Source organism: Pristis pectinata, chromosome 3 (assembly GCF_009764475.1).
Source record: "Pristis pectinata isolate sPriPec2 chromosome 3, sPriPec2.1.pri, whole genome shotgun sequence".
Taxonomy (NCBI): Eukaryota; Metazoa; Chordata; class Chondrichthyes; order Rhinopristiformes; family Pristidae; genus Pristis; species Pristis pectinata.
The window spans coordinates 24634173-24647774 of record NC_067407.1 but is presented as its reverse complement, the minus strand read 5'-3'; the positions used below and the strand labels follow the sequence as shown (position 1 = coordinate 24647774).

The 13602-nt window shown below is 42.7% G+C and overlaps 1 protein-coding gene across 1 annotated transcript in view; it reads left to right on the top strand.

The window, feature by feature from the left end:
- The window catches only part of zswim5 (zinc finger, SWIM-type containing 5), a 207966-nt gene that overhangs the window by 158692 nt on the left and 35672 nt on the right, over nt 1–13602 (top strand). Inside the window, 1 exon segment of the mRNA XM_052011582.1 lies at nt 104–254. Within this exon segment, the coding sequence (XP_051867542.1) occupies nt 104–254 (151 nt within the window).

Genomic DNA, 13602 nt, shown 5'->3' with positions numbered 1-13602 from the left:
GAACTTCATTTAAAAAAAAATTGGCTTCAAAGTGAATAGGAGATCATTTGGTGTAGTATTGTTTCTCTTCATCACCCTCAAATTTCCTTCCTGATTGGTGCAGGTACGAGAAATGCTGAAGATGAGGGATTCAAATGGTGCCAGGATGTTGACATTAATAACAGAACAATTCATGGCTGACCCACGGCTCTCTCTCTGGAGGCAACAAGGCACAGGCATGACAGACAAATGCCGACAGCTATGGGATGAACTGGGTAAGTGTTTTGAGGAAAAGGCTGTGGGCAAGCAATGTAGTATTTTATACCTTGCCCTGGGAACTATCTAATGTTGACCTTTCTCCAGACTGCTTTCAATGATTACAAATTCGATCAGGTATCAAATTGCATTTGTTATTCAGCAAAGATAATGTATAAAATAGGATATGAAACAAAGAAATGAGAAGGGCAACTTCCAATTTTAGAAACACAGAGCAGATCTGTCAGCATCTTTAAATTTAAAAGACAGGTTATATATCTTAGGTTTGTACCCTTCAGCTCTGAAGACCAGAAGACAAGCAAACAAGCATTTTAATAATGTTGGAAAGGAATTAATAGAAAGGAAAGGAAGTGAAACAGCCACATTGACACAGAGAGGTGTGGGCTGACAGGCACCAGACTGCTTCATTTAATTTACTTGATGATATTAAGATCATCAGTGGAAACACCAGGGATGCAAAAGAGGGAAAAAAAGAATATGAAGGTGAAAAGGCATACAAACAAATGTGTACAAATCCAAGGAAAATTAGATAATAGATAAAAGAGCAAGCTCCCTTTGTAGATGCAAGAGACTGTATAGGTTGTTAATGTGGAACATAAAACAAAATACTGGAGGAACTCAGCAGGTCAGACAGCATCTCTGGAAGGAAAGGAATGGTTGGTGTTTTGAGTTGAGACCCTGCATTGGGACCCTGCGTCCTTTCCCTCCATAGACGCTGCCTGACCCGATGAGTTCGTCCAGCAGTTTGTTTTAAGCTCTCTTTGTAGCTGCTATGAAATGAAACAACAAAATGCAAGTGAAAACTAATCTATTCGCCAGCAGTAAGCAGAGGAAAGGCAAAATCATTCTGTGGGCTCAATCAGCAGTGAACTCAAATGAAGGTTTTCCAGTACAAACATCCGCCTCTCCTCCCACATGCTGTCAGGCCCTCCCCCATCAGACAATCTCCAGGCTACAAAGGAAATGAAAGGTAGTTAGGAATTGAAGGTGCTAAAGTGACTGTTCAGACCAATGACTGGAGAATGCCCGGCAGCAAGATGAGAGATTCTCTAAATGCTCTTTGTACTTTTGTGGAATGGATAGATGTGAATTTTTAAATCCTTCTTAATAATTAAAAAAATAATAAAATCATGAAAATAATTTATAAAAGTAGGATGCAAGCAAGTTGATGAAAAAAATAGGATGCGGTACTAAAAGTTGAGAGTACATTATGTGAATTGAAAGGCTTTTAAATGTCATACTGCATCCTTGCTGATGTGATATGCTCTATTTATTTCCCATTTGTGCACTAGAGAATGTGCATGACCGGTAATGTTAATAGAAACAATCCATAACAAAATAAAGGGTATGATTCATTCCATGAAGACAAATTTGTGGGCATTTCTACTATCTTATTTTGGTTTATATGTTTAAGTATTGATGTTTACCTTTATTAATGTGCATTATATTTTAAAACTGTTGGTTGGAGAACACTTGAATGATGAAGTGTTACCCTGAATTCTCCCAGTCATAATATGGCAATGTTCCACTCTAATGGCATTATGACTGGGAATGGTAAACTACATACAATGTTGTCCACCTGATTCAATTCTGAAAGATTATCAATCATCAGCCAGAGTAGGTTAACACAACTTCCTTCATCCTTTCTGCCAATAATTAGCAGAATAGACGAAGGGGAATGAGTAGATGTGGTTTTCAGAAGACCTTTGATAAGGTGCAACAGAAGAGATTATTGAACAGAATTAGAGCACCTGGGATTGAGGATTAGGTTGTGAACAGAAAACGGAGTAGGAGTAAAGGAAAATCAGAATAACTGTTGATGCTAAAAATCTGAAATAAAACTGAAAATCCTGGAAAAACTCAGCAGGTCAGGCAGCATCTGTGGAAAGAGAAACAGTTAATGTTTCAGGTCCTGGACCCGTCATCAGAACTAAGAAAAAGAGAAGCAAGTTAGTCTGGGTAGCAGAGAAGGATGATTCGTGGAACAAAACTTAAAGGGTGAAATAATGGCTTAGTAATGAGTAGATCTGTAGAGAGGATGCTAGTCAAGATGATGTTAAGCTTCTTTGTCTGTGAAATGTGTTTGCTAATGTTATTTAGTCTATGTAAAGTTATATAGCCTGACTATGGAGACAGAAATGGAAGAAAAGGATGGCAGGTAGAAGTGGCCAGTTCTCCTGCAAACAGAAAGAAAGAATGAGTTATCTAAAGTTAGAGAATGTGATATTGAATCCTACAGGCTAGAATGTGCCCAACAGAAGATGAGGTGTTGTTCCTTTAGCTTGCCTTGGGCCTCATTGTAAGAGTGCAGGAGGCCACAGACAGAGAGGTCAGAGTGGTAGTGGGATGGCAAATTAAAATGGCAGGGAACGGAGAGCTCAGGGTCATCCCTGCCTTCTGAGTACAGGAACTCTGCAAAGCGATCACCCAATCTGTGTTTGGTTTCCTCACTGCAGAGGAGGCCATAGTGCGAACAAGAAATGCAGTACACTCGATTGGAAGAATTGCAAGTGAATCGTCACTTCACCTGGAAATGCTGTTTAGGTCCCTGGATGGTGGGAAGGGAAGAAGTGAAGGGACAGGTGTTGCACCTCTTGCAATTGCAAGGGAAGTGCCATACAATGGGGACTGTTAGACAGAGGCAGAAGAGCAGACCAGGGATCCCTTCAAAACGCTAAAAGGGGAAGGGAGGAGAATGTGTGTCTGGTAATGGAATCTTGTTGGAGCTGGCGGAAACTGCAAAGGATGTTGCGTTGAATGCAGGACCTGGTGTGGTGCAGACCGGGGACCTCAGTTTTTGCTCTGCCCTGGAGGAGGAGGGGAGAGAGCAGAGGTACAGGAAATTGATGAAATGCAGTCAAGCGTTCTGTCCACCATGGTAGAAAGGGAGCCACAATTAAGGAAGAAGCAAGACATTTTAGAGGCGCCTGTACAGAATGTTTTGTCAGTGGAGTAAATGTGATGGAGAAGGAGGAACTGAGAGAATGGAATGGAGTCCTTACCTGAGGTAGTGTGGGTGGAAGGTAGCTGTGGGACATAGTGGACGTTGGTCACTAGTCTATCACCTGAGATGGAAATGGAGAGATCCAGAAAGAGAAGGGAAGAGTCAGAGATGGAACGTGTGAGGATGAGAGCAGGATAGAAGGCTGTAAAACTAATGACATTTTTGAGTTCTGCAGGAATTAGCACCAATGCATTTGTCAATGTACTGGAGAAAGAAATGAGAAAGCAGGCCTGAATAGGACCGAAACAAAGACTGATTCACGTTTTCCACGAAAAGACAGATGTGGCTTGGGCCCCATGCAAGTGCCCAGAGCTACACCTTTAATCTGGAGAAAGTGAGTGGAGTTGAAGCAGAAGTTGCTTAATGTTAAGACAAGTTCAGCCAGATGAATGAGTGTGTTGGTGGAGGGGAACTAGTTAGGCCTCTGTTCGAGGGAGAATCTGAAGGTCCTCACACCCTCCTGCCAGATCCATCATGGGTACAACCTTCCCTGCCATCGAGGACATCTTCAAGAGGTGCTTCTTCAAGAATGCAGCATCCATCAGTAAGGACCCTCACCATCCAAACTTCACATGCCCACTTCACATTACTACCATTGGGGAGGAGGTACAGGAGCCTGAAGACCTACACTCAATGTTTCAGGAACAGCTTCTTCCCCTCCACCATCAGATTTCTGAATGGTCCATGAACACTACCTCATTTTCCCTCTTTTGCACTATCTACTTATATTTGTAACTTGCAGTAATTTTTATGTCTTGCACTGTACTGCTGCCACAAAACAACAAATTTCATGACATATGTCAGTGATAATAAATCTGATTCTGATGTGGGATGAAGATGTAGAACAATTGCACATCCATAGTGAAGCTGAACCAGTTTGGACCAGGGAAATGGAAACTTGAAGCAGCAGAGGGCTTCAGAAATGTCACTTCTAGGTACCAGAGAAGGTTAGGCAGGGCAATGGGTGGATAAAAATTCTAAGCAGCAGAGAAGGAGGAATAAAGGAATGATTTTCTGGTTGGAGGCTGTGACTATTCAGGTATTGCAGGGATCATTGCTGGCACCCTGGCTGCTCACAATGCATATCAATGATCTGGATAAGGGGACCAAGTATAATGTAACCAAGCTCGATACAAAGCTGAGTGGCAGTGTAACTCGTGAGAAGAATGCAGAGAGGCTTCATGGGGATAAAGACAGTCCATATGAAAGGCTGAGGACATGACAGATGGAATATAATGTGAATGAGGGCATCCACTTTGGTAGAAAAAATAAACAGCCAGAATATTTTTAAATAGTGAGGGGTGTTGGTGTTCAGAGGCAACTCCATAAACTTGCAAGTGTATCCGTGAAAGTTAGTTTGTAAGAACAGCAAGCAATTAGAGGGGCAAATGGTATGGTGGCATTTATTGCACTATTATTTGAATTAATGCATCGTTCTGAAATTATATAGGGGCCCAACTGAGACCACACCTAGAATATCGTGGACAATTCAGGAGGAATTTCCTCGCAATAGAGGGAATTCAATGCGGGTTTACTAGATTGATTCCTGGGAGCCGGGTGGAGGAATTGTCCTACAAGGAGATGTTAAGCAGACTGGCTCTATATCCTGTTGGGCTTAGAAGAATGTGAAGTGATCTCATTGAAGCATACAATATTCTTAATGAGTTTGACAAGGTAAATGCAGGGATGTTGTTTTCTCCTGGCTGGCATATTGGGAACCAAGTGCCTCAAAACAGAGGTCAACCATTCAGCCTTGAGATGGAGAAGAAATTTCTTCATTTCGAGGATAGTAAATTTTTGGAATTCTCTCTCGAGAGGCGTGAAGGCTGGGTCACTGAGCTAACTAGTGGAGCAGGCACAGTGGGCCAGATAGCCAGCTCCTCCTCCTATTTCTTGTGATCCTATGGCCTCCTGCTCTAATTCCAGAGATGGACATTATACAGAATATTGCAAGAGTCTCCCACAGGGACATGGTGGGTGGAAGTGAAGTAGGGGCGTACCTCTGGAATTCATAATTAGCGGCCTCGGCCCTGAGAGCAAACTCGGGTCGAGGAGTTTTACATAGAACATAGAACAGTACAGCACAGTACAGGCCCTTCAGCCCACAATGTTGTGCCGACCTATATAAACCTGCTCCACATTCAATCTATCCCCTTCTCTACTTCACCTCCCATAACCCTCTATTTTCCTTTCATCCATGTGCGTATCGAATAGTCTCTTAGATGACCTTATCGTATCTATCCCTACCACCACCCCCAGCAGTGCATTCCAGGCACCCACCACTCTCAGTATAAAAATCCTACCTCTGACATTTTCCCTGAACTTTCCTCCATGCACCTTAAACAGGTAACCTCTAGTATTTGGTCATTGCCACCCTGGGGAAAAATGCTGGCTGTCCACTCTATCTATGCCTCTCATAATTTTATATACCTCTATCAAGTCTCCTGTTATCCTCCGTCACTCTAAAGAGAAAAGCCCCAACCCGCTCAACCTCACCTCATAAGACAAGCTCTCCAACCCAGGTAGCATCCTTGTAAATCTCCTCTGCACCCTCTCCAAAGCTTCCACATCCTTCCTATAATGTGGTGATCAGAACTGAACACATTATTCTAAGTGTAGTCTAGCCAGAGCTGCAACATTACCTCTCAGCTCTTGAACTCAATTCCCCGGCTAATGAAGGCCAGCATACCATACACCTTCTTAACTGCCCTATCCACTTGTGAGGCAACTTTGAGGGATCTATGTACTTGGACCCCAAGGTCTCTTTATTCCTCCACACTGCTAAGAATCCTGCCATTAACCATGTACTCTGCCTTCAAGTTCGTTCTTCCTAAGTGTATCACTTCACACTTCTCTGGATTGAACTCCATCTGCCACTTCTCAGCCCAGCTCTACATCCTGTTTAAATCCCATTGCAACCTACGACAACCCTCTTCACTATCTACTACACCACCAACCTTTGTGTAATCTGCAAACTTACCAATCCATCCTTCCACTTCCTCATCCAAATCATTTATAAAAATCACAAAGAGCAGGGGTCCTAGAACAGATCCCTGTGGAACACCACTGATCACCAACCTCCATGTCCAATACTCTCCTTCTACAACCACCCTCTGCCTTCTGTAGGCAAGCCAATTTCATATCCACACTGCCAATTTTCCTTGGATCCCATACTTCGTGACTTTCTGAATGAGCCTACCATGGGGAACCTTATCAAACACCTTGCTAAAATCCATATACCACATCCACCACACTACTTCCATCAATTTGTCAAAAAAACTCTAAGCTTGTGAGGCATGATCTGCCTTTCACAAAGCCATGCTGACTATCCCTAATAAGACTATGCTTCTCCTAATGTTCAAAAATCCTGTCCCTAAGAATCCTCTCCAATACTTTGCCCACCACTGACATAAGATTCACTGGTCTATAATTCCTAAAATTATCCCTTTTACCTTTCTTGAACAATGGAATAATATTTGCTATCCTCCAATCCTCCGGTACCACTCCTGTGGCCAGGGAGGACTCAAAGATCATCATTAATGCTCCAGCAATCTCTTCCCTTGCTTCCCATAGTAACCTGGCATATATCCTGTCCGACCCCAAACTTTATCTATCCTAATGCTTTATAGTAACTCCAACACTGCTTCTTTCTTAACCTCGACTTGCTCCAACACATTTGCCTGTTCTACGCTAACATCACATTCATCTTAATTCTCTCTCACTGGTGAAACACTGAAGCAAAATATTCATTTAGGCTCTCCCATATCTCGTTCACCTCCAGACAGATTTTTCCTCCCTTATCCCTGAGCGGTCCTACCCTCACCCTAGTCATCCTCTTGTTCCTCACATATGTGTAGAACGCCTTCGGGTTTTCCTTAATTCTACTTGCCAAGGCCTTCTCATGTCACCTTCTAGCTCTCCTAAGTCCCTTCTTAAGCTCCTTCCAGGCTACTCCCGAGCCCTGTCTGATTTTTGCTTCCTAAACCTTAAATATGCTTCCTTCTTCCTCTTGACTAAACCTTCCACCTCTCTTGTTAACCATGGTTCCTTCACCCTACCATCTTTTCCTTGTCTCAGCAGGACAAACTTATCTAGAACCCATGCAAGTTGTCCCTAAAGAACCTCCACATTTCTGCAGTGTATTTACCAGAGAACATTTGTTCCCACTTTACGCTCCCAAGTTCTTGCCTAATACCATTGTAATTTGCCCTCCCCCAATTAAGTACTTTCCCATAATATCTGCTCCTATCTTTGTCCATGGCTATGCTAAAGGTCAGGGAGTTGTGGCCACTATCCCTGAAATGCTCACCCACCAAGAGGTCTTTCACCTGACCAGGTCCATTGCTTAATACCAGATCCAGCATGGCCTCTCCTCTAGTTGGCCTGTCTACATACTGTATCAGGAATCCTTCCTGTACACACCTAATAAATTCTGCCCCATCTAAACCTTTTGCCAGTCAATATTAGGGAAGTTGAAGTCACCCTGTTATTTTTGCACCTTTCCAAAATCTGCCGCCTTATCAGTGTCCCAATGGCTATTTGGGGGGCCTATAGAATACTCAAAATAGAGTGATTGCTCCCATCCTGTTTCTGACTTCCACCCCCGCTGACTCAATAGACGATCCTTTTGTAATGCCCTCCCTTTCTACAGCTGTGATTCTATCCCTGATTAGCAATGCCACCCCCCCCCACCCCTTCTACCCCTTCCCTAACCCTATTGAAACATCTAAACCCTGGAACCTCAAGCAGCCACTCCTGCCCTTGAAGCAGCCAAGTCTTTGTAATGGCCACAACATTGTAATTCCAAGTACTGATCCATGCTCTAAGTTTATCACCCTTATTCTTAACACTTCTTGCATTAAGGTCAACACATTTCAACCCATCTAACTGATAGCATTTATGCTCTATCCCCTGCCTATCCTTCCTCACCTTCTCTGTACACATCACATCTACTTTTACACCAACTGATCCATCCTCTAATCTGACACTCCAGTTCCCATCCCCCTGCCAAGCTAGTATAAACCCTCCCCAACAGCTCTAGCAAACCTGCCTGCAAGGACATTGGTCCCTCTCCAGTTCAGGTGTAACCTGTTCCTTTTGTACAGGTCATACCTACACTAGAAGAGATCCCAATGATCCACAAATCTGAATTCTTGCCCCCTGCATCTACACATTAGTCTGCCTTATCTTCTTCTTTCCCTCCCTGGTGCGTGGCACAGGCAGCGATCCAGAGGTTACCACCCTTGAGGTCCTGCTTTTTAGTTTCCTTCCTAACTCCCAATACTCGCTCTTCAGGACCTCATCCCTTATCTTACCTACGTCTTTACCTATCTTACCAACGAATCCCCTATCATTGTTGCACTCCTCTTCCCCTGTCCCCCGCTTCCCTTCTGAGCCCCAGAGCCAGACTCCGTGCCAGAGACCCGGTTGCGGTGGCTCTCCACAGGTGACTCATCCCCCCAAACAGCATCCAAAACGATATACTTGATAACAAGGGAAACGGTCACCGGGGTATCCCGTACCGACTGCCTATTGCTTTTCCCTCCCCTAACGGTCACCCAACTACCTACGTCCCGGACCCTAGATGTAACTGTCTCCTGGTAATTCCAATCTGTCATCTCCTCAGCTTCCCAAATGATCCGGAGTTCATTCAGCTGCAGCTCCAACTCCCTAATGCGATCTGTAAGGAGCTGCAGCTGGATGCACTTCCTGCAGGTGAAGTCATCGGGGACACTGGAGGTCTCCCTGATTTCCCACATCCTACAGGAGGAGCATACTTCTGCCCTGACTTCCATTCCCACTGTTCTATACAAGGAAGATTACAAGTAACAGAGAAAGAAAGAAGCTTCTGCTCACCTACTCTGCCTCTTTATGCCGAAGCCTCTTTAGCCAGCTCCCCACGCAAACAATGGCCACTCTGCTTTTTTTATTGGCTAATTAACTGATCAACGGGTCTATCAACTCAGCACAGCAACAAGAACAGCAACAATGGGCCTACCTTTTCAAACTGCTTCCCACTCTTGCTCTAGTTCTTGCAGTACTTACCACGGCAACGAGACTTCCCGCACCCAAACTGGTACTACTCACCACAGCAACAAGAACAACAACAGGCCTACCTTTTCAAACTGCTTCCCGCTCTCGCTCTAGTTCTCACAGTACTTGCCATGGCAACAAGACTTCCCACTCCCGTACTTGTACTACTCACCACAGCAAAGTTCAGTTTTTGTGCAGATCCTTGACTGAAGGGTGTACAACATGCAACTCTCCATCAGAGCTGATGTGAAATTGTTGGTACTGTTTGGTAGGTGCAGTAAAATTATCATGTAAATGCACTAGGAAAGCACAAAATGCTTTATAGACTAATGGATCCTGGATTGTTCGCTAGCTCGGACTGTACATGGAGAGAAAAATCTGAGAGAGAAACGGCACTTGGGAAAGCAAGAAAAGGTTAGCTGATGTCCTTTGGCACAAGGCTCAGAACTACTCAAGAGGGTGGAAAAGCATGGTAAAGTGGACTAGCATAAAAGAATGAGAGAAGCATGAATTTGAAGCTGTCATTTAAAGCCAGTAAAACATTAACACAAAGGACCCCAGAAAAAGTGATCCATCACCACTATGCACGTTAACTTACTAGATATCTTTGTGGGAGTTATAAAATAAATAAAACTCCACTCATGTTGTGCAGCTAGGGAAATATATCTGAATCCTCATAAATATACTGTGCAGCTGAAAATTGAATTTACTTGTACCTTCATCATAAAATAATACTTCAATGCAAACGAGATCTGTGGAAGAGGATTAAATGCCTTTCATTCTGTCCTGATTTTTCTTGGTGAAGATTAGAAACCAATAGCTCCTATTTCTGTCTATGCAGTATTGTGGCTCTAGATTAAAACCTAATTACATGTAACAGGAGAAAAATGGCATCTATATTCAATATGAACCCAAAAGCTGACCTTAATCTTCCGCTGTGGTAGCGCATTCAATTCAGAATGTCTTTTGAATAAGCTGTCAGTAAGCAAAGGAAAAGGAGAGGCAAAAAATTAATACCATAACCCAGTTTGACGAGATGGTGATTATTCAGCTACAGCAGATTCTGTTTCAGTCAACACAGCTCTACTGTGGCATAAATATGATGAATCCATTGGCCAGGGCTGAAGGATTTACAGTTCCAACAGGACAGAGTCGAATTGCATCTGTAGTCTGTGGGCTGGTGATAATTTAGCCCTTTTTTTCATTTGCTTAATGGAATGCTTCACAGCGGCTTTCTGTTTCATTATTTATGGAAGAATTCCACTGTGTGTACATGTTCTTTAAGAACTTGAATCTGCTTGCCTTTGATTTGTAGTCACCTTTTACAGTACTCCCAGCACCTAAATGGGAAGCAGTGGTTAGCCCTCCACCATTCGTTTCAGTGATTGAATCAAGATTACTTTAATCTAGTTGCACAAAAGTTGGAGAAAATATTACAAATGATGGTATGTGCAGCTTCATGCTCAAGTCTACCTTGACGTTAAATAAATTGGAGGATTTTTTTTTTCAGTTTTCAAGTGCACAGTTTAGTAAGATGCCTTGGCAATATACTTGTTAAATTCACTGCCTACAATGTTAGTCTGCTGAGCCCCAATCACCACCCCCATCCCAGACTCAAAAATTAAGAAGCTGGTGTTTATATCCCAACTTTAAAAACCTGGGGACATCCATTGCTTTGGTTTCCAGTTTTGTTGTCAAAATGAGTCCAGGCCATTCAATTCCGTGTTAAGTAGAAGTGTGCCCATTCACTGCCAGTAATATACTTCTGAAGCACAGTCATAGTTATATCTACCCAGAGACTGCAGTCAACCTGCAGTCTAACTCCCTCAAGCAGCAAAGTTTTGTTCTCTGTGAGATAAATGTTGGCTGGGACATAGGATAGGAACAGGGAGGCATCTTTATCATTTTTCTCCAGGTAATTTCACAGGATCCAATTTCCACCCGAGTGATCATATATGACCACAGTTTCGTATTAAGCCGAAACAACTTCACCTTTGACAGTGCAGCAGTCCTCTGGTACTGCTCAGCAGTTTCAGTATGGATTATGTACTCCAAGTTCTGGCGTGCTCCTTCAACACATAAACCTCTGACCCACAGTTTAACACATTATTTGCTGCTGATACTACTGGGACTCGGGCCAACAAACACCTGGCACTTCATTTAGAACATAGAACAGTACAGCACAGGGACAGGCCCTTCGGCCCATGGTGTCTGTGCCAAGCATGATGCCAAATTAAACTAATCCCTTCTGCATGATGCATATCCCTCCATTCCCTGCATATTCATGTACCTATCTAAAAGCCTCTTGAATGCCACTATCATGTCTGCTTCCAATAACACACCTGGCAGTGCATTCCACTCTCTGTGCAAAAAAGTGCCCCGCACGCCCCCTTTAAACTTTCCCTCTCCTCTCATCTTAAAGCTATGCCCTCTAGTATTCCACATTTCTATCCTGGGAAAAAAATTCTGGCTACCTACCCTATCTATGCCTCTCATAATTGGATAAACTTCTATCAGGTCTCCCCTCAGCCTGTGACATTCCATACAAAACAATTAATTTAAATGATAATTAAAGATTTCTTTATCAGTCACATGTACATCGAAACACACAGTGAAATGCGTCTTTTGCGTGGAGTGTTCTGGGGGCAGCCTGCAAGTGTCGCCACGTTTCCGGCACCAACATAGCATGCCCATAACTTCCTAACCCATACATCTTTGGAATGTGGGAGGAAACCGGAGCACCCAGAGGAAACCCGCGCAGACACGGGGAAAATGTGCAAACTCCTTACAGACAGCGGCCAGAATTGAACCCAGGTTGCTGGCGCTGTAATAGCGTTGCACTAACTGCTACACTACCATGCCTGTTCACATATTGCCTTTACTCGTACATTCTGTCTGGGCTCACCAAACATTAATAATGGCCAGTAAATCGGGCTGATTTTTAAAAAAAAATTCTTTATCTAATCTTGCAAGGTTAATTATGGTATCCCAGTTTCTGTGCAGGTTGGGATCAGTTAAATCGCTACAGACCAGACATCCACATGGTTCAAACAGAAGTAAACAATACATCTTTTCTCTAATTGTTTTTGATTTGAACAGTATAATTTTAAAAGCCTGGGATCTAGTTTTTGGCCTCTCATTTGATGATCACTATCTTGCATCCCTGAAAATCAGCGTTCTGAATGTTGGCTTTCTGCGCAACCTACAGTTTCAATAAATAATGAGGCTCCAAAGTAGTCTCAGAACAAAATAATTTCTGTAACAAAACCAAGTTCAAAAATTTGGTACCAGTTTTAATCCAGTACTTGGTGGCTAAAAGGTATTTTGTTCTGACAAATGCACATGCCCAATATTGTAGGCACTACTCAGTCTGAAAATCTGGGTTTGAGAGGTTTACCTCTAATATCTGGTGCTGGGTGCAAGCCAAAGTGGGTGAATCATTTTGGATAATTTATAACAATGAGTATTTTCTTTGAAATGTACACAATTTAAAGTAGTTTTTTTGATTTTGAATGTCTTACATTCCACTAATGGATTCTTCCTGAACTTCTCTGAGAGAATACCAAAATAGATTAGCAGCTGTTTCGAAGCGAGAAAATAGGAATTAGGAGTTGAGAGAGGTTCCTCCTCCTGCAGAGGTGTCACTTTGTTCAGTTAGAGGGCCAGTTTGGGCAGCCTTGGCATTGGCTGTAGTGTTAGCCATGCTCCACCCACTTAGTAGTTTATGTATATTCATTAGAGGAGGTTGTTAAAAAAATTATAGATATACTATGCCTTTGAGTCACAGCATTATTCCTTTCCATTCCCAATAACAGGTGAAAAGGTTCCATGGATTGCTTGGCACAATCTCATAAACTGCAGTAGTTTTTACTGAGAATGCATACTTTCTTCAAAAGCTGAGCTATAGCTTCTTGATCTTTAGAGATGAGGCTTTTTTGATAAGTTCTGTTTCTTCAGAGGGCCATTGACTTACTATTTCTATGTGCAGAGGTGGGCTCAGTTCTCATGCAGACATACTGTCTCCTCTTTTATTTAGTATTCACTTGTAAATAGAATACAGATGAAAAATTCAGTGGTTAAAGGGATAAATAGATAATACAAACATATCCCTTTGTACACGTGGAGTCTGGGTTTACATAAATCTTTCAGCCATCTTAAGAGGTAGGATTTTTTCTGGGTGAGCACATTTAAGGATACGACTGGAGGAATACTTTGCTTGAAAACTTTACATTGGTGATGTAACATATAGCTTACAGTATAACATGTGTTCTCGGATAACATAGGCAAACAATAGCAGTTAACATCCAATG